The sequence below is a fragment of the Xenopus tropicalis genome, chromosome 5, assembly GCF_000004195.4.
Source record: "Xenopus tropicalis strain Nigerian chromosome 5, UCB_Xtro_10.0, whole genome shotgun sequence".
NCBI lineage: Eukaryota > Metazoa > Chordata > Amphibia > Anura > Pipidae > Xenopus > Xenopus tropicalis.
This window is the reverse complement of record NC_030681.2, coordinates 105,471,857-105,497,988: the sequence shown is the minus strand read 5'-3', so window position 1 is coordinate 105,497,988 and position 26,132 is coordinate 105,471,857. Positions and strand designations below refer to the sequence as shown.

Below are 26,132 nucleotides of genomic sequence, written 5' to 3'. Positions count from 1 at the left end.
CCTGTAATTCAGAACTTTCTGGATAACAGGTTTCCGGATTATAGATCCAATACCTGCACTAGGTTTCACTAACATATTGCAGCATGTTTAACAGAAAAGTCTGGCAAGCACTGGTTTATATCCTTTAACAATAAAAATAATACATCACATGCATTAGGTATTGTTTTACTGACAGATAATTGAAATTACAGGAAGGATTCATTGAAAACAGAACACTGTGGTTACTGCTGAAAAAACTGTGTAAGTACCAATCAAAAAGCCAATATAAGAAACTGCAGAAGAAATTAGAGAGGGACACAGAGTGGCCTCGGCAGAATGGAAAGGACTATGCAATGAAGTCTACCTTTGAGCTGGACAGCAAAATCATGATTTTCACTAACGCATCTTATCAACCCCAAGCTCAGGGAAAAGAGTAAACTTTTCATCTCTCAACAGAAAAGCAAAAGGGTCTTAAATGATTGCACTAAATCTATACAAACTGAAGAGGAACCTTGATCAACTGTCTGTAAAAAATAGTGATTAGTTATGTAACTTGTGTATGTCATAATATGTAACTGCTTTCAGTAAAATATGTTTTATCTTCCTTATTAATAAATTGTTGTGCAATTGCCCATCTTTGTTTGTAATATATACATTACTTGGGATGCCCATGTCCGAAGAAACCCATATTTCACAAAGGCAATGATTTTCAATGGTTCTTATGCCAGGAGGCATCTCTCTGCATCACTATAACATGTAATCTTGAAAGTATGTAACTATGACAGTTCTCTTAGGGCTTTCACGTTCAGCTGCCCAGAAACCTACTCTAGGGGATGTGAAGAAGTTATCCATCCCTACGTGTAATCTATGTCTTGTGGGAGGAAGATGTTCCCAACTGACCCAAGGGTAGTGTGAAAAGTTCCTGTTTACTATTATAAAAAAGTAGGAAGGGAGTACATGGTTCTGTCTCTAAGGACTCTAAAGGTCCCCATACATGGGCCGATAGTAGCTGCCAGAACCCTAAGGTAGGGGAATTCGGGAAAGAGTTCTGGTGAAAGAGGTAAAGCTAGTGGCCAGTAGCTTACACTGCTGAAATGGGGAGATTAACAGTGCAAACTAGTAAGGGCGGTTTGCTGCTCCACCATGGAGATATTGGAGCAGATTTATTTACTGTGCCATCTATCTATCTAGCTGATGGATGAAAAGACTCACTTGATATTCAAGCAATGATTTGCTCTGCCATACCATATGCACATCCATTACTAGTATGTAGTAGAGCTGAGGTCTAACATGCAAACATGCAACTATTTTTGTGTAAGAAAACTGTGCTTACACCAAAACCTTTATTATTAGTTTGAGAAATTTTTAAAAATGAAGACAAAAATTTGTATTTGCACATGAAAAAGTACAGAACCCAAACAAGAAAACGATTACAGTTCTGCAGATATGAATATATATTTTTATTTTAAATAACACTTCATATTACAATTTTAAAAAAATATAATAACAGTGATAGAATCAAGGCATTTAGGCAAACGAGTCTCTGCTGCAAAAATGCTGCAGTAAAATCAGTAGAAAGACAATTACATTCAAGTGCATTGGTTTTTGCCTAGACATACAAAATTATAATATCATTCTTTGTTTTATTTTTTTATGATTCATTCTGAAGTTACATCAAGTTCTGCTAGATTAAAATTGTGTTTGTCCATGTGTGCCTGTGGTTTTTTCTGACTTCATTGCATTTACATTGTCCGCTGAGCCCTGGTTACTTGTTCCTTTAGCAGATGTTCTGACGTTTGTGTCGTTAGCCACATTCACGGCCCCAGACTGGGGCACAGTACTGTCTTCCTCAAATGCTAGGTTAATTAAATCTGGCTCATTATATATAGATTCACCTCCACGATTCACTGATATTCTCGACAAGCTCACACTCCCATCTTCAGAGCTATTTGATTCGACAAGGCGTTTTTTACCATCCCTAAAAATAACATTGGGAAATAGTTAGTTTTCTGATGTAGAATGTCTAAGACGTTTATCCTATAGTTGAAGACAGCTTGCTGTAGACATGGAAAAGTACACTGTAACACATAATCACATGCAAGAGTCCGTATCCTTATTAAACTGTGAATCTGCAATACTGACTTTCCTACTTCATAGAAAGATAAAGTGATTGTTTTACAAGTGCTTCTTTCTATCACAACATGTTGATAAATATTTTACTAATATGTCCACTGTGACGTGAAGGTGTTACTAAATGAGCTTTGAAGGAGACATATTGTGAAAAAAAGAGTGCATTATAGTATTTTTAATACAGAAGGAATGTGCTTAAAATGTGTTTTGGGCTGATTTATTTAAAATTTCTCAAACAACTGTACTAGTTCTACCCATCTGTTCCACTTCCTTTGGCCTCCTTTCCCAGCTGCCGCCGACACTCATAACACTGCCCTGTAGAATAGGAATCAATTAGCAGCCAGGTAGACCTGATAGGGAACTGAAACATGTCTTTGCTTGTGTAAATGCAGGGCTGTGATTGGCTATCCCACCCCTACTGTACTTCTGGCAGGGTCATAGACCACACCCACCCCTAATTTGAAACACAGACAGGGACAGCACCAGATCTAAACAAAGCTCCAATAAAGGCGCCATTTTTAAATCCAATGAAAATTTTTAGCCCAGTGAAACCAGCACCATATATTATTCATTATTGCCTACAAGAGTAGGGGGATTTTCACATATACTTTATGTCTCCTTTAAGTTCCTTCTTGCTAAACTTGCCATTTTTCTAATTCTGACTAGACACAGTCTTCCTTTTTTCCTCCAACAGTCCCTCTGTATTTAAAATTCCAATACAAGAAATCAGCAGGGGTTAACAGCATAAGATAAAGGTGAGCAGGCAAAAATCAAAATATAGAGCTCAGTATGAAACACAATAAAAGCATTTAGTAGCAAAGAGCTCAAATATTATTATTTCTAAAAAAATATTTTTAATACCCACTTTTTGCCACTCTTTGTACACTTACCGGTTTTTGATGAAACAAAAGGCAGCAAAAACAAAAATAAAGCCGATAACCAAGACTCCAACCACAACTCCGATTACAATGTAAATAACTCTGTTGTCATATGCTGTAATAAAGAAGAAGACAGATATCAACAATGTGGTGTCTATTTAATATGAGTATTAGTGACTATTTCAATTCTTTATTTTATAAGTCATAAGAAAATAGTAGCACAAGAGGGTCCTGCTCATTTAGGGTAAGGCCCCAGGAGGCCCCACAGCCCAGGAGATCCCAACTATAGTTTATGAGGACTACATCATATATGTAACAGAATTTCAAATATTCCATGATTCCTAGGCTAATAAATTGATAATCTATGTTTCCATTATACTAATAACGCTATCTTTGTTTTCTGTGTATATAAATATAACGTATTTACTTTTCTCTTCAATTTCACAGAAGAATCCAGAATAAGTTTCAGGGCACATGCAGTACAAATCACCAGTAGTATTCATTCCAAGAGATCCTTCAACACATGTGCCACCATTTTCACAAGGGTTTTCAAGGCAGGGCCCAGCTACAATGCAAGAAATGGCAGAATACGACAGATGTATTGTAATAAACCGCTTTTGTAAACAAGTAATTGTAACACAAGTGGTACTGTATCTCAGGTATAGAAATACTATGCTATAAAATGTAGCCATTGGAATTCCATTGTGATAAGATTGTTGTGGTATATGATAAAGGGATACTGACCACCTTTGGACCATTATAAAAGCTCTCAGTGTCAGTGGTGCAGAAACCTGACTTCCCAAGTTGGAACTGGATGTTTGATTTGCCTTACAGTGAAACTCCCCTGTTTACAATGGTTACAAAATCAATTGCTCCCATTTTTGCTGCCTGCTTGAAACACAGACAATCCCTTACCTTTTAGGGCATGCTTAGGGACTGGCAGCAAAAAATAAATAAATAAATAAAAGAGGGACCTGAACAAAAATTGTCTGAACACGTGTGATATGTAGGATGGTGTTTATGTGTCTTTTTAAATCTATTTATCAAAATGTTGAACAAAGTCAGCTACCATATTAGAGCAGGTCATTCTAGTACTTCAATGGAAAAAGACATTTGAGTATACTTACGTATATAGCATCCACGGATCTCATATGCTGTTGTGCAGATCTCATTAGGTTTACATTGGATTTCGAAGCAAACTACAGATGAAGTGTCTGTGCACGTGCAGTTCTGGGTACAATCATCAGTGATGAAGACTTCTCCATACTGCAAACATCAAACAGATAATCTGAGTATATACACAAACTTGCTATTATATTGCTAGTTCAAAATAGCTATAATTACATATACATAGTTACATAGTTAAATTGGGCTGAAAGAAGACCATCAAGTCCATCAAGTTCAAACCTCCTTGTTAAAGAATTTCCTATTTTCTTATAGTTATTTTCCTTCTCCTTCAAACTCTTTGTAGTTTTGTAATGGGGTTCACTGACCCCAGCAGCTTAAGTACAATATAATTGTTATTCTTATTTTTCTATTCAGGCGCTCTCTTATTCATACATCAGTCTCTCATTCAAACCACTGCCTGGTTGCTAAGGTAATCTATACCCTAGTAACCAGATAACTGTTGAAACTCAGAACTGAAGAGTTGCTGAACAAAAATTTAAATAATTAAAAAACTACAAATAATAAAAGATAAAGGCTAATTGCAAATGGTTTCAGAATATTACTCTCTACTTCATACTTAAAGTTGAACAACCCCTTTTACCCAAATAAAAGTCATTGATGGATTCTGCAAGTTTAAATTACTTTTTTGGTTTTCTGCCAATGAAGAATAAACTGTAGTCTTAATCCTTAATGGGTAATTCTTACTAAGAAGCTTAAGGTGGACTGGATAATTCCATTGTGGAAAGGTTAAAAACATTTTCTGATGCAGAGAAATCACATCTCTTCATTGCTCATCATATCCATTAGGCCCCTTTCAAATTTCTAATTTTGCAAAACCTGATATAAATATTTGCTATAGTCTTGCTATAGTTACCTACTAACGTGATTATGAATCTGAAACCATCATTTCTCTGAAACTGAAGAATACGTAGAATGTTCAAAATGACTTGTCCTACCTCGAAATACTTGTCAAGATAAGTGCATCCACATTCCTTGTAGGGAACACATTCAAAGCCACTAAGAACATAGCCGTCAATACACTGGCAGCCTTCATAGCAAGGTGCCTCACATTCTGCCTCTGATGCCATGTTGCTACAGGAAGCCGGGCATGCGTTCATGCACTGCCTGTACTCACTGTTAGGTCCACATGGAAACTCTGTTTGCAGAAACAAAAAAACATTGAAAGTTAGGGTTTATAGTCTAAAGTTCAATTTATACTTAAAAGTATAAATGGAATTACTGCAAATGAAGTATTTATGAAACTGTAGCCCTCTGAGTTTCAGCACATTGTAGATTTATCAGTCTAATCCAATTAGGTGACAAGACAAGCTGTTTAGTACATATATTTATATGTCAAATTTTAGTTTAAATGTTATTTCTAATGTTATTTTGCTTACCGCAGCCAGCTCTTTCTCTCCAGTCATTGAGTGTAGTGCCATTATCCTGGCAGGCAAGTGAATATTGCTCAAGGTTAGAGCAGAACAATTCAATATTTCCAAATTCAGCACATGTATCAAAAAGGCAGTTCCTTTAAAGAACAAACAAATAGGACTTCAGCATAAATTATATTACTCTCACTAAATGGTAAGAAATGCAATACCAAACCAATTAGGGGTGATTTATGCACATTCTCATAAATGAACACTAGGGGGTATATTTATCATGCTGTGTAAAAAGTGGAGTGAAGCAAAACAATAACAGAGAATATAAACCTATAATAACAGAAAAAGGGCTACTTATACTGTATATAGGGTTCTTAAATATTGTTACTATTTTTAGAAAGAGTTGAAAGTATAGGGAGTCTTGGTAAAGTATAGAGTGTCATGGTAAAATCGATGATCCAAAAGATCTGGATTTCTAATATTTACATTTGCATATGCACAAAATCAGATCATTAATTTGTGGCATTTTTACATTTGCCAACATAACTTCAATGTGATTAAATCAGGCCCTGACCAGTCATACTTTTTAAGGTGCCACGTTTACAGGTTGTCATATGGTTGTCTGAATATAAGGGGTGATGCTCCTAAGAGTAGCTGACTTATTAAAACGTAGATTGCTGTCTAGAATACTTACGTGATGTAGACTTCTGGATCAACATATTCATGACAGGTTTGGAATGGTCCATTAATATCTCTAAGTATTCCACAGAATGATGTGCTGTTCAAATAAGCAAGTTCTGAGGCTGAGCAAGCTAAAATGTCCCCTGTGTCTAAGTCCACAATATCCTCTTCATTTCTTAATCCGATGTCTCTCCTTCAAGAAATATTATTATAGAGGATAAGTAAAATTACATTTCCCCCAAATATATAGACTTGTGAATACGATCTAACAGAAAACAGCATAATTACCTAATTCTGGAATCTGATTTCCATGACTTAACTTTCCAGCTTTCACCAAAAGACACCACATCTCTCACTTGCGATCCATCTGGCCTTCTAAAATCATTAGAACTTCGCCCATCGTAATTTCCACAAAGACCTTCTAGAATATTTCTATGTGTATTGGGTACAGTTATCTCTGAAGGGGAGAAAAAAAATACAAATGTATGTGTGTGTGTGCATGCATGAGAGCTCAGCTAAAAAGTAGTTAAACTGTACATAACTATAATATACAGTCTGGCTGTGCTTACCTGCATTCTGGTTGCCATCGTAGCTAACAGAAAGCCCAAAATCAGTCTCAAGGTAGATTCTTAATGGTCTCTGATATATGTATATTCCTTCCTTTAGATTGATTGGGGGCACTGTCTTTACACCATCCAACTAGTTAATGAGAGATGAAAGAACAAAATATGAGCAAACAATATATTCCACCCTACAAAGTACAATAAATTAACATTGTTATAATGTTATATTCAGTATCCATCTCTTGTTTTCATTTTTCAGGTCTCCAGGATTTAAACATGCTTCGGATTAACTATGTTTGATCATCTAGTACAGTAATTCATATATTCTAAATCCTCAGACAACAATGGAGAATATTCTTTGGAGGCTTGGTGTTTGTTAGGCCAATTTAGGACATATTTGGGGTTATGCAATTATAGGCACTAAGTTTGCCCAGGAGGAGTAACTGATAGCAACCAATCGCCAGGAGGCATTTACTGGTCACCTGTTTAAAAGCAATCATCTTATTGTTTGCTATTGGTTACTGCTCTCCCAATCCCAATTTCCCAGCTGGGCACTATAAACAGGAGTCATAATTTGACCTATTTTTACAACTAGACATAGTAAAAGTAGTTCTATTAAATATATATATATATATATATATATATATATATATATATATACAGTATATATGTAGATACAAACACACATAAAAAGGAAAATAGGATTCTACTGATGAGATCATGAGAGCAGAATGTCTTACCTTCTGAAAATGAGCAAAAACAGACATTTTCAATGTACAGTAGTTTATAAATTTCCATACTGATTAAAGAGGTGGTATGCTAGTTGTTATGGAAGATTTGTAAGACTTACCACAAGCTTCTTCTTTTGTGAAAATATTATGGTGTGATTATAAACCTCAATGCGCATCTCCCTTATTAGTGTAAATGTACTGTATTTGTTCATTGGCTCATTTTTGCCTTTAATTGTAAATGGTTCCAATAAATCAGGCAAGGCAGAAGATGTCTGAGTCAGGATATAACTATCTTTCCCTTGGAAGTGATGTGATAGGCGATCGAAAGTATTATGGTGTGGATCGCCTGTAATGTGACACTTGGCATAACCTGCAGGAACAGGACAAGAGAATACAAGTCATACAGCAGGCTATTTAAAATTGCAATAATTGCATTTAAAACAATTATGTGAAATAAATACTATTTTTAATGGATCATTTACTTAGTCAAATTGATAAAAGTGGTTGGGACAAGAGCTGGAAACCCTTAAGCCTATGTAGCTGTTCACAACCGACCATATGCTGATGCAAAATAAGTGGCTGAAAGACATTCTGACAAATTCAGTTTAGATGTGTATTTAGAGTAAATGAACTAAGTCAAATTACTATTTAAAATATTGTGGTTCAGTAAGTTCTGATTTTTTTGCAATCCATACATGTTACTGGTTAGTAAGCTCAGAATCTGCAAGGCATGTTGGGAAGAACAATAGAAATGGCAAAAATGAATGGCTTTGCAGTGAAATTATTCAAGGTTTATGAACCATTAAAAAGGTTACTGAAAGGAGGCAACCTTTGGGTATTATGGTTTCAATGGCTTTAGAGGAAAAATAGGCACATCACAGCAACATGTTTTTGAAGTGGATAAGAGGACATTATGATAGCTCCACACAGCTGTAGTGTCAGCAACCCCACACCAGCTGGAAGGCCCCAGGCAGAAGCAGTAAGGCATATAAAGAGAATTTCTGAAGAAAGAAAGAACAGATATCTACAATAGCATTGTTATGTTATATTGTTATATTGTTATATTGTTATTGTTTTATAGAAGTAAGAGAATGTTCTTAGGAGTATAATTGTCCTCCTTCTCATTCTCAATAATACAAGAGCTCATTTACTAACACAGGTGCTAGATTGCACAATTTCAACAGCCAAGAGCAACCAGTAAGAACGCTGCTTTCCTTTTCTTATAGAGCTAATCAAAGCTTATTACTGGTCACTGTTGGTAACCAATTAAGTATCAATATTTGTAAATGCGCCTTAGAGTCTGTAATTTGAAAAATGATTCTCGCCAATCACTTTACACTATGCAAATAGTTCAGCATTTTAGATGTCCCGGGGACAGAATTTAGCATGATTCACAGTTACGCATAGGATATAAGTAATATTAGAAATGATTTAGAACTCATTGCATAAACTGTCAGTGCTTTCATTAACCAATGGACATACCTGTGGGTTTGCAGGCATATTTGCCATTATTGAGACTACATCTTCCATGTGCACAACCATGGGGTTTGCAGATTATTTTGCTGGCTCCATTGCAATGACAAAGTTCTTTACAGTTTGGTGTAATCCAGGTCTCGTCAATCTGCAGGGAAAATATGAATTAGTGGCATGTAACTGCAAGGGAACGCTCTCACTATTTGTTTATGTCACTGTTCTGCCTTGAACTCTTCTTGAAAACCATTGTACCTTTATGTTGGCTATTTTCAGTGTTTCTTTTTTAAATTTTGGCATGATCACCCTGGGGGGTTTCATTAAAAGCAGCCAGCTAGCTACCATAGTAGCTAACATCTACAAATGCTTCTGTGAAATGTACCAACTAATGTACCAAATTGTTCAGAGTCTGCACATGGATTAAGCTACCAGACTGAAACACCAATGAAACACAAATGGTACAAAAATAAAAAATGGAAAACAATTGGAAAAAAGTCTTTATCTTTGGTGTACTATCTGATCTGAAAACACCTGCCACCTGAACCCTACTTATCTCTTTGGGTCACTGTGAAGTTAAGGCAGTTCATGCGCCCTGTAACTTACTAAACATTTAACTTAAATTCTGTTTTTTAGAAGCCCTATTTAGCTATAACCATATGTATGTAAATCAACAACTAGTAATACACCAAGCTGAGCAGTGTATTACATATAATACATCCTCACATGAGTAATAAACATATAAACTGTTACTTACGTTATAGTAGTTATCCTTGGAATCTCTGCACCCACATTTATGGAGAGGGACACATTTATCTCCACTTAGCACATATCCGTCATTACAGACACAGCCTTCTGTGCACGCTTCCGGCTTGTCACAAACAGCAGATGCATAGATGTCATTGCATGTAGCAGGGCATAGTGATGCACAGTCTGTGTAATGGCTGTGGGAAGGACAGGATAAGGCTGGAAGAGAGAAACATTTTGTCAAGGTTTTAGTCATATTGATATTGTAGGCATAATAATAAAAGTACATTTTTATAAGCGTGTCTGATATCAGATTATCTTGTAAAATGTAACAGAACCAGCTGCCAGTGTAATAGAAACAGACAATAGCAATCTGAATGATTATAACAAGGGCTGGTAATGTTTGTCTGAGGAACCCTTTGCCTCTATACATGAAATCTGTCTACTGAACTGAGGGTCACCACATAGCTGGCACTGCTATATATTTATTAGACTTATAAAGGAATAACATTTTTGTTGATTTCAGCTTCTAATTATTGTACTTACGACACAATTTGTTGCTTCTCCATTTAAGCTTCACTCCATGTGTCATGCATGCACCTACATAGCCTTGTACTATTGCACATAGTGTGGACTGCATGCCATTGTATCTACACATGTCAAAGACACAGCTCTTAACAAATGGCTGTGGGTCAATCAAATGATGGCAAGGTTTGAAGGTGTCTGAGAGAAGTACATTGCACTGATTTTCTGTTGCTGGTAATTGTGCAGCCTTGCATGGAGGCCCAAGGTCTTGTCTTGTATCATCTACACAGCTGTAGGCACAACAATATTTTATTTTAGCTATTATTTATAATATGACAACATATATATAAATACACATATAAATATACAATGGGTGTTTATATATGATGGAATATGAATGGATATGAAAAGCAAGACAGGAGGAATATTACATCAGAATAAAACAAGAGAAGCTGGTAAGGAGCAGAGCAAGCATGAGGGCAGATTACAAGGAAGCTTCTAAATGATTTATCAATTACAGTATGAACAGTGATTTTGAGTTGTATTTATAGCAACATGTTTTTTTAACAGAGAGTTTTAATAGAAATCACAGACAAAATAATGAATGCTCAATATCAGAGTTTTTGGGGCAGATTTATCAAAATGTGAGCTTAGAGCGTAATACATCTATCTTCTGTTTATTCCTATGGGATTTTTTAAAGCGTATTTATCAATGGGTGAAAATTAGAATTCGCCACTTGATAAATATGCTTCTAAAAATTTGATAGGACTGAATAGAAACTGAGTGAGTTTTTTTCTGTGGTGAGCTATAACCTCAAATTTTCCTAAATCTGCCCCTTATTAGTTTTTAATTGAATTAAAGAAATGTGATAAATTCCAACATATTATAGTGGTGAGAAAATATGAGGGTATTAACACAAAAAAAAGACACAAAGGATCAAGTCCAACCTAAAAAACTAGTATGCACCAGGATACTACTGGGTAAACACTAGTTCCATAGCCTGGACATGGTCCTGTGAGTCTTTTATTAATTAAAAATTAGGTTTTTCAGACTATTTCAATGAAGCAAAAGTATTTACTTTTTGTCACTGTCTTTCTCTGATTTCCAGCTGTTACCGAAGTGTGTTACATTTGCTGCTTGAAGACCATTTGGAAGAAGGTATTCGTCATTCATTCTGTTGTTAAAATTACCGCAAATACCGCACACCTGCGTTTACATAACCACAAATTGGTTGAAAAAAACAATCCTTTAAAGCAAAATCATTACATGCAACTAAAACACACTAAGAAACTACTTCTAACACAAATGAATAATACCCATAAAAACAATACTTGTGCATATTAGATTGCAGGGCAGCATAGTTTTGTATTAAAGCTTTCTGTTTTACTTAATATTAAAAATCTTCTCCTGGCACATTTTGGAAATGTAATAGCCTGACCAGCAAACTCACTGGCTTGATCCACTATTACTAGAACAAGTCTAGGGGAAATTTTGAGTGTTTTAACACCTTCAGATATTACAATGATCTTTTAATCAGTTATAATAGCAATACACAAAACAGATATACTTACATGTTATTGGTACATTTTGTACAAGAGAGATACAGTAGTTATTACATAAATGTAATTCTCAAAATTCAATTGGCACATAAAATGACTTGGAATTATATATGTGTATAGGCTATATGTTAGGTACAAGATTAATTTGGAGAACACAAGCCAAAATGGGGGGCTACCAATTAGTTACAAACACCCTAGTGACTATAACAGCTAACCTTCCACCCTGGGCTGGTGCTCACCTTCTTTAAAAAAAAAGTGCCATCCTGGGGTTCTTTTATGCAAAGCCACTATCTTTTGACCTACCCTGCTCCCAGGCACCCCCATTGCCAATTCAAGCAGAGCATACACTCAACAGAGAATAGACTAAGATGTTCTGTACTACACATGGGCCGATCCAGGGCAGCTTATGGCATATTTGGTAGAAGGCAAGAAGATAGTGACTGTGCACTCTGCTTTAATGTACCTAAAGATGGTGCATTTTTTAAAGGAAAGTAGTGCCAGCTCAGAGTAGCATGCTAGTGAACAAATTGGCAACCTCCATTAAATGTGGGTTTTATTCCTTTGTCCTTGGGGAACATTCTTGGGGAACCAAATTTAATGTAGTTATAAATATAAACAAGTATAGTGATGCAGAAAATGAAAACATTTAATTGTCTTTCCTTTTTCATTCCTTTCTTTTTTCATTTAAGACATTTGCCATATATTATTTTAATGTTCAAGTTTTTTAGCATTGAAAACTGAGAACTAACACAAATATATTTACACACTGGTAAAGGCACAAACTTCACATATAGTGCATGACCTCACCTTTCCAAAGTAAGATTCAGGAAGGATGATTTCAAGGTAATGATCTCCATCAAACTTTGCTATCAGTCCAAAGTCAGTTTCCACAACAGAATATAGCCCAACTGTCCCAATGGAAATGCCTCTCAGATGCTCAGACCATGGTGTTTGGATCTGTTCATTTCCAACCTAATATTGCAGTAAAACAATAAATTGTTATGTTTCTGCCCCAAATAGACTGTTGTAATTCTGACTAAAGTGTACAGAAATTACTGCATTGACCCCCACAACATAGGCAACAGCACAGTATAGAATAAAGTCTAGAAATAAAAATGCTGGCATGGTAGTTTAAATACACTTTAAAAAATTGCATTAGTGCAGCACCTAGATGCAACTTCATCATTTCAATGAAATGTAATGTGTAAACAAGATACATGTATTTGTTACATACTGATACCTACCATCATTTTTTTGGCTTTTTGCAAAGTAATGCGTATTCCATAGACATCAATATAAACTTCCTTAAGGTAAGTTGCAGCACGTTGTCCTCGGTCTTCAGTCTTCCCACTGATGGTCACAGGGATTACATTTTGGGAATCACAGACTTGAACCAAAGTGTATGTACAGGTACCCATGAAACTATGCATTACTTTATCAAAGGTGAAGAAATGTGGATCTCCGGACACATGGCAAGAAGCTCTTCCTGCAGCAAAAACATAAAAAAAACAAACTTATAAGCTATGTCCTCAGAAATCTTCATGCAATTTGTTTAACAAAGGACTATTTTTCAGAACTTATTCAGCACGATAAAATACAAACCAGATGACTGGCATCCTAGAACTCCATCTTTGGACTCGCATTTTTGTAACAAACCACAGTTCCATGGTGTACAAGTGATGAGATTATTCTGGCCACATGTGCAGCGTTCAGTACAGTCACCATTAGTGAACCAGCTTTCCCCAAGCTGAAAATAAAATTAATATAAATATTTCATTAAAGAAATACAAGGATTTTTTTAATTGTATAAAATGCTGAAACCAATTTGGTACTTAGTACAGAATATGACAATATACCAATTGTTAACAATAGGTTATACCTAACAAAACCCTGTCTGCAATAGTTACAGTGTAAAGGCAAAATACAATTTTTAGATATTATGGCCAGAGAATATTAAAAGTTATAACTTTGAATGAAAGTTTGTACTTACCTGATAAGAGTTGTTTTGTTGATCTGTGCAACCACAATCGCTTTCTTTCACACATCTGTCGCCACTAAGGACGTAGCCTTCATCACAGAAGCAACCCTCCACTGTGGAAGCTTTGCAATCAATTTTTGACAACATGTTGTGACAAGTGGCAGGGCATCCAGTTCCACAGGTTTCGTAATGGCTTCCACCAGGACAAGATAGGGCTATAAGACAGTAAATAGATAATAACTATCAAATGTTTGAATGCATCCCTGAGCAAGTGTCACTGTGTAGCTGAGTTGACATCTTTACTATCATTATTGGCATAGCCCAGGCTTGCAGCACAGCTGAAGAGCTTAAATTATGACCCCGTATAGTAGGTCACTGTAGGACACTAATGGTCTGCAAATTAAGCCTCACACGAAGTTTGAAAGAAGAGTGACAATAGTGATAAAACCATTAAACAGTAACTGATAGAAGCACTGCTACCTTGTAGTGATTGGGTCCTGAATTCATTTTAGACCTTAATTATCTGAGTTACATGTATGTTCCTTTTGTATTTGCTTTGGTTTCCTTCAAAAAGGTTAATTGGCTCCTTAACACAGCATACACTCTGCTTCTGAACTTTGCCTCTCTTCTCATCTCATGATGTTATCTCATTCCTGACATTAAGACTTCTCCGGGGCTTCTGCCAGTTTAGGAAAGCTTATTCAATGTATCTTGATTGTCAGACCAATTTTTTTCCAATGTACCCTAACCCTTTACATTGTAAACTCTTGTGAGTAGGGCTCTCTAATCCTATTTTTACTCTTTAAAGGAGAAGGTCACGCTCGCTGCAGGTACCCCGGGCTGGTGCAGTTTTCTCCTAACAGGGGCACCAGCCTGGTGTAAAAGGTAAGCGATTAAAGTCACTTGGGGATGCCTAACATTTTGGCACCCCCTTTCTTTCTCCTTTAATCCTTGTTTGTTAAATTATTGTAAGGCCCCCCGGTAATTATAAATTAATGTGAAGCGATGCAACGCTATATAAATAAATGATGATGATGGCATTGTGTGTGCATTGTGGTAGGGAATTCAGACTGTAAACTCTTTATGTGAAAAATCTGGGATTGCTAAAATACAATATAAATATATATACATACATTTCTAATTTTGCATTTTCACACGTGTGCATGTTTGAGAGTGAGACTGAACAAATTGATCTGTTCATTTATCACTCTGATCCCACATTTGTGCGTGGCCAAACTGGAAGTTTTTTTGTGTAGATTTAAGCGTGCAATATTCTTATTAGACTAAAATGTAAAACAGAGCTTGGCTAAATACTCACGACAGAAAGTTGTTGATCTCCACTCTATACAGACTCCAGCATTTGCACACTGCTGAGCATAGGTCTGCACCGCGTAACATAAGGAGGTTGATTTGCTTTCTGTGAAGCACATGTCCAGAACACAATTCTCAAAGAAGTTATCTGGATTTACTAAGGCATGGCAATCCTTGAAGATTCCTAAAAAATGTTGTGGGAAACATTAAATAAGAAATTATTTGGTAAATAATTTAGCTTTTTTACAAACTTTAACAGTATTTAATAAAACTAAAAAGCTTTATACAAAACTAATGTGCCATGAAGCTGCCTAGTGTGACTCTAGATAAGCTGAAATGTAGGTGATCTAGAATCATGTTTTTCAGAACAGAGGTGACTATTAAAGCAAGATATAACAATTAAGCAATGTGTACATTCTGATTAAATGTCAGTAGGGCTGTTTAATGAGACATCAAACATGTACTTGCAATAACATAAACTTCCCAGCAAAGGGGAACACGCATTCAGATCAATATACTTGATGGCCATTACCTGTGTTGTCTTTGATAATACCACAGAATGTATTTTGTGAGTATTCCTCTTTCAAAAGTGGATCGCACACATCTAGGCCTTGGCTGCCACATCTAGGGAATAATAACCAATGCAAAGGTCATTTTGAATAAAAGATAAATGTCATATACCTGTACTTACACTTCTGGCAATGAATAATTACATTTCTTTATCTCACTGGCACTCATCAATTCAACTATAGGTCTTAAAAATGCTTGTAAGTTGCATGCAGGAAAATGATCAATTTTTTTTAGCATTTTTAAAAGGCAGAGATAGAGGGATATGTCGTCTAAGCCTTTTTACTTGAGGGTTACAGAGAGAATGGGAGTGTGCCACAGGCACTGATATCATGCCTAAAAAAAGTTTATTTTTTTTAACTTCTAACTAACGACCTCTTGTTCATATTATTTAAGGTTTTATGAATTAAATAATCATAAACATACATTTACACCTTGAATATTAAAGTTAATCTAATTCTGATTTTACTTACTGTGTCTCATCAGAAGTTACTATCCAGCTGTCTCCAAGATCATTGGAATTAGTTGCTATGCTTCCATCTTTTTTAACAAAATCATCTCCAGATATTCCATTATAGTTGCCTGAAAATAGAAACAGTTAAATGGTGTAGAGTTTAGCAATCACTGGACTTGTTCCTGTTGCCAACCTAAACGCTAGCAATAAATGAGAACTTACCGCACAGCCCACAGAGATGGCCCTGGTAGGTTGAAGGTAGAGAAACATCAACATAGTGATTTCCATCAAACCTAACCTGCAGTCCAAAATCAGTTTCAAAAACTAAATAATTTCCGCTGATGTAAGCACTATATCTGTTCTTTACTGCCATGGGTAGATTGTATCTCTTTCCATTAATCTGTAATAGATGACAGAACAGTGCATTATGTCGATGTCAGTTCAAATCTATGACTTTTAATTCTACCTGTGACAGAGACCATTGATCAGTACTCACAATGATCACAACAATTTTTTTGCCACATATACATTTCATAAAAATAACTTACATTAAACTTCTTGTTTTTCAATATTGTCATTTCATCCTTGTCAATTTCAATATGCACTGAATGAACATATGACACTTTGGTGTTGGAATCTCTGTGCTCATTGGTGGTGTAGACATGGAAATCTGGAAGGCCGGCAGATGATGCATTGCAGGGCTTAGACAGAGTGTAGCTGCAATTTCCCATGTAATGATGAACTGCACCATCGAATGTGTTGTAATGAGGGTCTCCAGAGGCACTGCAGGAAGCGTAGGCTAAAATAAAGTACAAGAGCATTTAGTAAACTTTTTTTTGCATTTAATCATATCCATTATGCTGGTATGTCAACAAAGTCTCCAAGACCATACAGCTGTATGGCGCAGCTTTACTCTGCCCCAAAAATGGAACAAGGCAACACCCCGAAAATGTAGGCCAAAATCCATTTACTGTATTTTTAAGTGATGAAAATTAAGGGTTATGTGTAGTAACATGCTAAAATAAAAAGTGGTTATTTATTTAAAAGCAATAACATCCAGCCAGAAAATGGCTTTGATTTGATGTGCCTATGTTATTATATAAGGGCTCATTTATCATTGCAGAGCACTTTTCACCTTGCCCCTGTACTATTTTCAGGGTGCACATACATTTGCAAAATGGAGTAAGAAAAATTGTGCTAGTTTCTGTATGTGCTATGGACAACACATGCTGGCACTTCATGGAAAAGGGTAGGACGCAGGTTTCCCATGGTCTAACCCCTGCCATGTACATTGTAGCAAAATTACTTAATGCCAAGCACCCACATAAGTTGCACTTTTTGTCTTGGGCTGGAATTTTACCCCATGTAAAGCTCACAGGACAACAGCATCTACCAATACTAGGGGCATCTGCTTCCTGTATTGTCCCTGATTTTGCACCCCCTAGGCACTCTAGAAATTGTGCCCCTAGTATTGGAAAGCATGCCTTCTTGAATCTTAGCCAACATTTTCATGGCACATTTAATCCTTGTCTTTGAAGGGACAAACTGAAAAGCAAAGAAAATGATATGACCTTTAATGACAAACCTATTTTTTGTCATCTTAAAAGAACCACATAATCACATGATTGTCTTTGTTTACTCCATACCAAAATAAACTTTAATGCAATTGAATTAGAGTCTTTGTACTTACATAAAGTTTCTCTTGTTGTAGTAGGAGCTGGTGGTGTGGTGAAGGTGGAATCTAATGAAAAGCAACATGCAAGCAATGTTGTTTAGCATACAAAAAAAAATCCTTTTTTTGTATTGTTTAGTTGATTAAAACTCATGTTATAACAGATAGGCTTTACAAGTCAAGTTATAATGGAAGAGTAATACCTTGATATTAAACCACTTTTGTATATGGCTGTACTTATCACCACAGAGCAAAAAACATAAAAAAAAGTTACAAAATATTTTTTTACCACAAATGGTGTTATTCTTCCAGTCTCCCAAAGAAACCCCTTTAGATTCACAGACTGCTACATATGATGCCAAGACATTGCAGAGTTGCTCATTGCTTCCTCCTGTGACACACTGGTCAAAGACACAACTCTCAAAGTATCCATGAGGTTGGATGTAGCTATGGCATGATCTAAATGGACCATCACTCTGTTTTAGAATCCAGCATCTGTTTTTAGCCTCGTCCAGTAGTGGGGGCACACAGGTTGGTTGAGAAGGCGGTGTCGAGTCACATCTATAAACAAATAAACAAAGGAATTCTGGCAATTTAGCTATAAACAAAGAAATGATCAGTTTTCTTAATGGATAAAATGAGCTGGATTTTTGTTTAAACCTTGACAATGCCATGGTGTTAGTATCATTGCATAATGGTTTTATATATATATATAATATATATTTTGGTCAGTTTGGGTTTTTGCTACTGAAATGTACAAATAATCTACTCACGTCCATTGATCATCAGGCACCCTCCAGCTGTTTCCAAATTCATTGACGTCGGATACAATAGTGCCACTGGGTGTCATGAAGTCATCATTACGGTTTTCATTATATGTTCCACAAAGGCCACACAATGTACCTTTGTAATTTTCCTTGACCTTGACAAAGAGCTCATGGTCTCCATTAAACTGAAGCTCAAGACCAAAATCTGCTGTCACTATTACGTACTGTCCATTCAGTACAATACTTATTCCATACACGGTAACTGGAGGTATAACTAGAACATTGTTAATCTGAAACACACACATAAAAAATTGTTAATTTATGCCACATTCTTCCATTAATTTGTTAAAAATTAGTTTGGTTATTTGTAAAAAAAATCAAATGTACTGTCAAGTCAGATCAACCTAAAAATTTTATAATAACAAAGCTGGAAATAATGAGAAGGATTATCAGTGATTTTAGCATTTTACTTACAAGAACTATGTTGCTCTTTCCCAAAACAATGTGTAGTCCATCCACTGTGAGGGCCACAGAGTTAATGGCAGTCCAGCTTGGATTTCCTCTGTGTTCATTTCTTGTCGTAACAATAAAGTTGTTTGATGTGTTTGCACATGTCTCAGTCACTGTATAGGTACAAGATCCCTGGAAGTGATGGAGTGTTCCATCAAAGGTAGAGTAGTGAGGGTCTCCATATATGTGGCAAATTGCTGTACTTGGTGTATAGCAGCCCAATGTTCCATTCTGAGCTTTACAAATTTCATCTTTGGCACACGATACTGGATGACATTCCATATTGTTATTGCCTTTACATGTACAACTGTCCTCACAGTTTTCTTGCACAAATGTTTCTCCTTCCTGTAAGTGCATGTATTAAAATGAATGAAAACCTGAATTACAATATACCTTTGATAACTGCACAAATGGTAAGTATAAGCTTTTTTACTTACACTGTAGTATGTACCATTATACCAGCAACCACAGCTGGATTCGTGAACACATGTCCCTCCGCTTATGACGTATTGATCATCACATTCACATCCTTCTGTACATGGCAGACTGCAGTTATCCGTGGGAGTTGAATCAAGACATGTAGTTGGGCAGGCACTCATGCATGGACTATAGTGGCTATTAGCTGGACACTTACGCTCTAAAATAATACAATTGATCTAGTTAAAGATTGGACATATTGAAAGATATTTCGTTATAAATAAGATTTGTTTAAAGCAAATAAAACTGCAAATAAAACAATATATATAAGAAATATGTTAGTTTATAGTTTAATTTACTTGTAAATGTAGTATAAAAAAATTGAAAAGAAACAAAAATGTGCTGCAGGTTAGGAGAATATATGATGCATCATACACCTTTAAGGTTGGAAATAGTCTGTACAAATAGAACTACAATTATAATTAAGTATTTATATTTGAGAATTGTGTAAAAAAAAAGATGGGTGCATATGACAACATATTTGTTCAGATAATGTTTTGAAGAATACAGTACATACCACAACCAGTGATGTTTCTCCAGTTTAGAATCAATCCTTCCTTCTGGCAAGCATCAGCATAAGATCCCAATAAACTGCATAGAATATCTTTATCCCCATCCAGAGCACAAAGATCAAAGATACAGCTCTCAAAGAATCCTCCTGGACTGACTACAGAATTACAGGTATAAAATGGACCATCTTTACTTGTAAGCAGACCACAGAATCCATCGCTTTTATAAAGCTCGTACTTCTCTGGAGTACAATCATTTGGAGGTGGAGGCTGAGGATCTTCAGGGTGACATAGAGGATCCCCATCATATGCAATCCAGCTATGCCCAAGCTCTTCAGAAGTTTGTGCTTGCTGTCCATTTGGCATCATATAATCATCTTTTTTGCGGTTGTTGAAGTTTCCACAAATTCCACAAGTAAGGGCAGAGTAAGTGCTGGGGACCTTTATATCAATTGAAGTGTCGATATCATAGGAAACTGAAAGTCTAAAATCAGTCTCTAGGTTCACATGCTTTCCAGTCCAGGTAACTTTTACTGATCCTTCAACTAAGTTCACTGGAAGAGTTTTCCAAATCTTGTTAACCTATCATAAAATAAAAAATGGAATTTCATTTAATTTTATTGTATTCACTAATTATTGTGTTTCATTTATTTTTTTTGTAAAAACTACATTTTTGTAGGAAGATCTTACCAGCACCCGATTTTGTTCATTTCTCATCATTTGTATATGTTGATCATAAACTTCTATTATAACCCACTCCACAAAAGACACTGATGGATCTCCCCGGTGTTCATTTTTGGCTTCCACATTGAAATATGGTAGAGAAGAGTTTCTGTCACATAATTTTGCAAGAGTATAGGTGCAGAGTCCCATGAAGTTATGGTTCTGCTTATCAAATGTGTCATAGTGGGGGTCATTATGAACCCTACAGACTCCAAAGGTGTAATAATAGCATCCTGGAACTCCATTTGTTATTCCACAATACTGATTATCTGGGCATGCATCTTCAGTACAGACTAAGCCACTGCCTTCTGATGGGCATCTGCATTTTGAAGAGCAGGTGTCATCAGACCAAAATTCATCACCTACTGGATAATATTTATCATCTTGCCAACATCCACATTTGTCTTTTGGAACGCATTTGGTGTCATAAAGAACATATCCTGGGTCACAGAAACATCCTTCAGCACATGGGCGGCTGCAGTTGGATGGTGCTTCTTTGCTGATGCATGTTGATTGGCAGCCTGTGCCACAGAGCTCATAATGACTGTTTGGTGGGCATTTAAGAGCTGTAAATGAAATGTAAAAAAGGAACTTAGTTTTAAAAAAGGAATATATATAATTAAAATATAAAAGCTAAAGTCTATTTTTTATAAAAAACTGAATTTTTAAGTGAATAATTAAGTGTGCCATGGAGCAGTTAATGCATACTCACGGCAGAAAGTTTCATTCCTCCATGGCTGTATTGTGACTCCGTGAGACTGGCAGGCGTCTGCATAAGACTGAAGGCTGTCACATAGGGTTCCAGGATCCAGTTTCACTTCACACAGGTCATATACACAGTTATCAAAGTAAACTTTTGGGTCTATCACATGATGACACTCTTTAAATGGCCCGTTATTATTAGTAATAATTCCACAGTAGCTGTTACTGGATATTATATTATTATCATCCTCAGTGCAATTTGGTTTGATTTCCACTGCTGGGGGGCAGCTGTGAGATAGATTAAGAGATTATTATTCTAATGCTTTCTAAACAAATTAGTCAAAACAAATGTAATTATAGTACTAACAATATTTTAAAATGAAGATTATGATTTAAGGCAGAATATAGAAATTGCAGCTGTAACTGCAAGTAAAAACTTACACTGTATCATTTTCAACTTGCCAGCTGTTACCAAGGCTGTTTGAATCTGGTTCCAGATTACCATCTGGGTTTAGGAAATCATCGACTTTATCTCCATTAAAGTTCCCACAAAGCCCACAAACATTATTTGCGTATTCGCCTGGAAGAGTCACTGTTGCTTTATGGCTTCCATCATATGAAACTTGGAGGCCAAAGCCTGTTGTTACGAACACATTAGTTCCACTGAGGAAGATTTCAACATCGGGTTGTAGGCTAACAGGAAGTGTTGCTGGTTTTCCATTCACCTATAATTATAATTATTATAAATAAAATAAATATATAAATAACTATCCCTGTCCCTGGCGTAACCCTCGGACACGATTTCTGTGCTCCTGCGCGCGATCTGCTGAGCGCATTTGGAGGAAATCTCATGTGAAAGCGGATTTCTTCCACTATAAATTTCTTATGGTGTGTCTCAATACTGCCCTATCCTAGGCCAAGCAAGTATACTATAACACACTTGAAAATAATAATAAATCAAACCCACAGCGCTTATTCTCCATATTTAACTCACTTCTTCATCCCTCACCTAATGAATCAATCATATCTGAACACACACCCAAGCACTTTGCTGACTTCTTTAAAAGTAAAGTCGATTCCATCCGCAAACAATTTTCCCAACCTTCACATACCGGTAATCTCAACCTTCCTAAATCTCCTCTCTCCGTATTCAGCTTCTTCAATCTTGTAACAGAGTCTGAATTTTTTCAGCTTCTCCGATCCTCTCCGCCTACTACCTGCTCGCTGGATCCTATGCCCTCATCCCTACTAAAACAGTGTGCCCCTGCCCTTACTCCAGCTCTTACCCACATATTCAATTCCTCTCTGGCTTCTGGTACTTTTCCCTCTCTATTCAAACAAGCATGTGTCAAACCCATTCTTGCAGTTTTTCATGTTTGGCGTCTTTTTTCGTTTTGCTTTTTAAGTTTGGATCTTTAAATAAATGACTGACATTCGTGGAAATGAGTTACAAAAACTTCTGAAACCACGAAAACCAGAATGTTTATAAATGGGCCTCTAAGTCTATGCTGATGGCAAAACAATCCTCATTTTTTAATGTTTAAATGTTTTTAGTAGCCTTAAAGTAGAAGGAAAGGTAAAAACTAAGTAAGCTTTATCAGAAAGGTCTATGTAAATACAGCCATAAGCACTCACAGAAAAGCTGCACTGAGTCCTCTATCAAAAGAAAGACAGGATTTCTTGTCTCCTTTTTTGTAAACGTTCTTCGGTGTTAGACTTCCTCTCCTTTAGGGCTCCTTCAGGTTTGGGGCAGGAGTCTGTGCAGCTCTCTCCTCTCTCCCTCCCATAAGAATACATAAAACTCACTGCCCCCCCTTAGGAATGTGTGATCTGAGCTGCCAATGGCTTAAGCTGCAGCAGGAAGCTATGAAGACCAAGCTAAAATGGAGGAAGCTTCTAGGGCTTCTCTACAAATATAGCGTTCTAGGTGGCACTAATGTTGCGACTCTATTGGCAGTAAGATACGAAGCTCCTCATTATGAAAAACTCCAGGTCCAAAGCATTCTGGGTAATAGATCTATTATATAAATTTAATATCTCGAAACTTGATCTTACCTTAACTTTACGGACTTTCTCCAAAGTGATCCTGTATCTATATACATCCACGTTTACAAATTGCACATAAGATACATGAGTCAGGCCATTCCTGACATCATTTGCTGCTTCAACATTGAAGTCCGGCAAATTTGAATCATTTCCGCAGAGCTTAGATAGCGTGTAGGTACAGACTCCCATGAAGTGGTGGACCTGTTTATCAAATGTGTAATAATGCGGGTCTCCAGATACCTCACAGTAACCTACAAAAAGATGATTATTATTAGAAACTAGAGAAAAATAATGTATCACAAACAATAAAAACTAATAATGTTTACAACATAAGGTATTGCAATAGGGCTCGCTATCCAAGCAATGTCTCCCTGGAGAGATCAATATGATTTTTTAATGCTTTGTTACTACATTAAAATAGACTTTTAAAAATCTATAAGTGCATTGTATTAAAGAGGGCCTTTCATCACAGAGGAAATGCAATATATGGTGGTGTATTGCATAGTTTAGCGCTTGCATACAGTGGTGTAACTTAACACCCATGGGCACCACCCATACTCATAGACCCTGTTTCCCTCCCGGCATCAGCACTAAATGTAAATTCAAGACAGCTTTCACGAATGCAAGTCTTGGGACAAGAGATGGAGGGCTGGCCAAAGGCCCTTACTGGATACTCTCTGTCTGTAGACTTCCCTAACAGTATAACAGCTGGTCGCATAAAATTAACTTCCTTAAGAAAAAAAATTTGTAATTTGCAAACAAAACCCCTGTAAACTTTAATCGTTATTAACACTTTTAAACAAAATGTTTGAGTATTACTATCCGCTGGATATAGGCATACAACATAATTACGCAATCAAATATAAATAAATACAGACACACATACACGGAAACAAACAAATATTTGTCTTACCTGGTCCAGGTTTATCATAACACCCTGTAACTCCATTTATAACTCCGCAATACTGGTTATCCAAGCATGAGTCTTCAGTACAGACTAAGCCACTGCCTGCTGATGGGCATCTACATTTTAAAGAGCAGGTGTCATCAGACCAAAATTCATCGCCCACTGGATAATATTTATCATCTTGCCAACATCCACACTGGTCTTTTGGAACACATATGCTATCATAAAGAACATATCCTGGGTCACAGAAACATCCTTCAGTACATGGGCGATTGCAGTTGTTTGGTGCATGTGGGTTGACGCATGTTGATTGGCAGCCTGTGCCGCAGGGCTCATAGTGACTGTTTGGTGGGCATTTAAGAGCTGTAAACAAAATTTAAAAAGGAACTTAAAACTGAAATATATCATTCGTATTTAAAAATTAAATTAGTAAAAAAAATATAGTCTTAAAAAGTACAGTCTCTTTTAAAAACTGAACTTGCAGGTGATTAAAATGTGCCATGGAGCATGTGATGCGCAGAATGTTTTATTAGAAATGTACAGGTATTTTGTGTACTCACGGCAGAAAGTTTCATTCCTCCATGGCTGTATTGTGACTCCGTGAGACTGGCAGGCGTCTGCATAAGACTGAAGGCTGTCACATAGGGTTCCGTTATCCAGTTTCACTTCACACAGGTCATATACACAGTTATCAAAGTAAACTTTTGGGTCTATCACATGATGACACTCTTTAAATGGCCCGTTTCCATTAGTAATAATACCACAGTAGCTGTTGCTGGATATTATATTATTTTCATCCTCAGTGCAATTTTCATGTTTGCCATCTGATGGTGGGCAGCTGTGAGATAGATTTAGAGATTATTATTGCAATGCTTTGTTAACACTTTAGTGCGAGTGCAAACATACTGCCAATAATATTGTATGGTATTATAATAAAGTTCATGATTTAAGGCAGAATAAAGAAATTGCAACTATAATTACAGCTAGAAACTTACACTGTATCATTTTCAACCTGCCAGCTGTTACCAAGGCTGGTGGAATTTGGTTCCAGATAACCATCAGGATTCAAGAAGTCATCAGCTTTATCTCCATTGAAGTTTCCACAAAGCCCACAAACGTTATTTGCGTATTCGCCTGGAAGAGTCACTGTTGCTTTATGGCTTCCATCATATGAAACTTGGAGGCCAAAGCCTGTTGTTACGAACACATTAGTTCCACTGAGGAAAATTTCAACATCTGGTTGTAGGCTAACAGGAGGTGTTACTGGTTGTCCATTTACCTATAAATAGAAAATAATTGTTAGCATATTAAGAGCACTGTTCCCATTTCTGACACTGAAATTCATATGTTTTACCAATGCCATAGGCTTATTACTTTCCATCTGTAATTTTTTAGGGCCAGATTATGATGTGTGTCAGCAGGAAAAAAGGAGAAGCTCTGAAAAATCATATCTCTTAATTAAAAATGTAGTCAATTTGTCTCTGTGATGCATCGTAAAATAGTTCTACTGGGTATCAAACTATATTTTCAGCAAGTCTGTGTATCTTTTTTTTTTTTTAAATGTTCTATGTAGTGAATATATGGAATTCATTAGATAATCTTTTCAATTTTAGTACAAGTATGGGATCCCTTTCCGGAAACCCGATATCCAGAAAGCTCCGAATTATGGAAAGCCCATCTCCCATAGACTCTATTTTAA

At 36.3% G+C, this 26,132-nt stretch overlaps 2 protein-coding genes across 2 annotated transcripts in view; one reads left to right on the top strand and one right to left on the bottom strand.

The window, feature by feature from the left end:
* Positions 1–672, top strand: part of atp13a5l.3 (ATPase type 13A5 like gene 3) — a 34,731-nt gene extending 34,059 nt beyond the window's left edge. Inside the window, exon 30 of the mRNA XM_002934047.3 lies at positions 192–672. Within this exon, the coding sequence (XP_002934093.3) occupies positions 192–416 (225 nt within the window). The 3' untranslated portion in view covers positions 417–672. The remainder of the gene's footprint in view (positions 1–191) is intronic.
* A 743-nt stretch (positions 673–1,415) lies between these two features.
* zan (uncharacterized LOC100497422) overlaps positions 1,416–26,132 on the bottom strand; it is a 91,532-nt gene continuing 66,815 nt past the window's right edge. Inside the window, exons 57-92 of the mRNA XM_031902733.1 lie at positions 25,429–25,712; positions 24,994–25,271; positions 24,440–24,796; positions 23,536–23,777; positions 21,922–22,205; positions 21,491–21,768; positions 20,746–21,344; positions 20,064–20,637; positions 19,507–19,706; positions 19,034–19,414; positions 18,566–18,849; positions 18,082–18,353; positions 17,811–17,861; positions 16,669–16,919; positions 16,343–16,520; positions 16,140–16,248; positions 15,632–15,723; positions 15,107–15,283; positions 13,801–14,003; positions 13,413–13,557; positions 13,055–13,296; positions 12,618–12,782; positions 11,330–11,457; positions 10,272–10,540; positions 9,736–9,944; positions 8,994–9,132; positions 7,631–7,881; positions 6,787–6,916; positions 6,506–6,674; positions 6,231–6,410; positions 5,552–5,682; positions 5,111–5,310; positions 4,115–4,253; positions 3,415–3,552; positions 3,000–3,102; positions 1,416–1,957 (exon numbers count right to left, since the gene is read on the bottom strand). Coding sequence (XP_031758593.1) covers positions 1,669–1,957; positions 3,000–3,102; positions 3,415–3,552; positions 4,115–4,253; positions 5,111–5,310; positions 5,552–5,682; positions 6,231–6,410; positions 6,506–6,674; positions 6,787–6,916; positions 7,631–7,881; positions 8,994–9,132; positions 9,736–9,944; positions 10,272–10,540; positions 11,330–11,457; positions 12,618–12,782; positions 13,055–13,296; positions 13,413–13,557; positions 13,801–14,003; positions 15,107–15,283; positions 15,632–15,723; positions 16,140–16,248; positions 16,343–16,520; positions 16,669–16,919; positions 17,811–17,861; positions 18,082–18,353; positions 18,566–18,849; positions 19,034–19,414; positions 19,507–19,706; positions 20,064–20,637; positions 20,746–21,344; positions 21,491–21,768; positions 21,922–22,205; positions 23,536–23,777; positions 24,440–24,796; positions 24,994–25,271; positions 25,429–25,712 — 8,121 coding nt within the window. The 3' untranslated portion in view covers positions 1,416–1,668. The remainder of the gene's footprint in view (positions 1,958–2,999; positions 3,103–3,414; positions 3,553–4,114; positions 4,254–5,110; positions 5,311–5,551; positions 5,683–6,230; positions 6,411–6,505; positions 6,675–6,786; positions 6,917–7,630; positions 7,882–8,993; positions 9,133–9,735; positions 9,945–10,271; positions 10,541–11,329; positions 11,458–12,617; positions 12,783–13,054; positions 13,297–13,412; positions 13,558–13,800; positions 14,004–15,106; positions 15,284–15,631; positions 15,724–16,139; positions 16,249–16,342; positions 16,521–16,668; positions 16,920–17,810; positions 17,862–18,081; positions 18,354–18,565; positions 18,850–19,033; positions 19,415–19,506; positions 19,707–20,063; positions 20,638–20,745; positions 21,345–21,490; positions 21,769–21,921; positions 22,206–23,535; positions 23,778–24,439; positions 24,797–24,993; positions 25,272–25,428; positions 25,713–26,132) is intronic.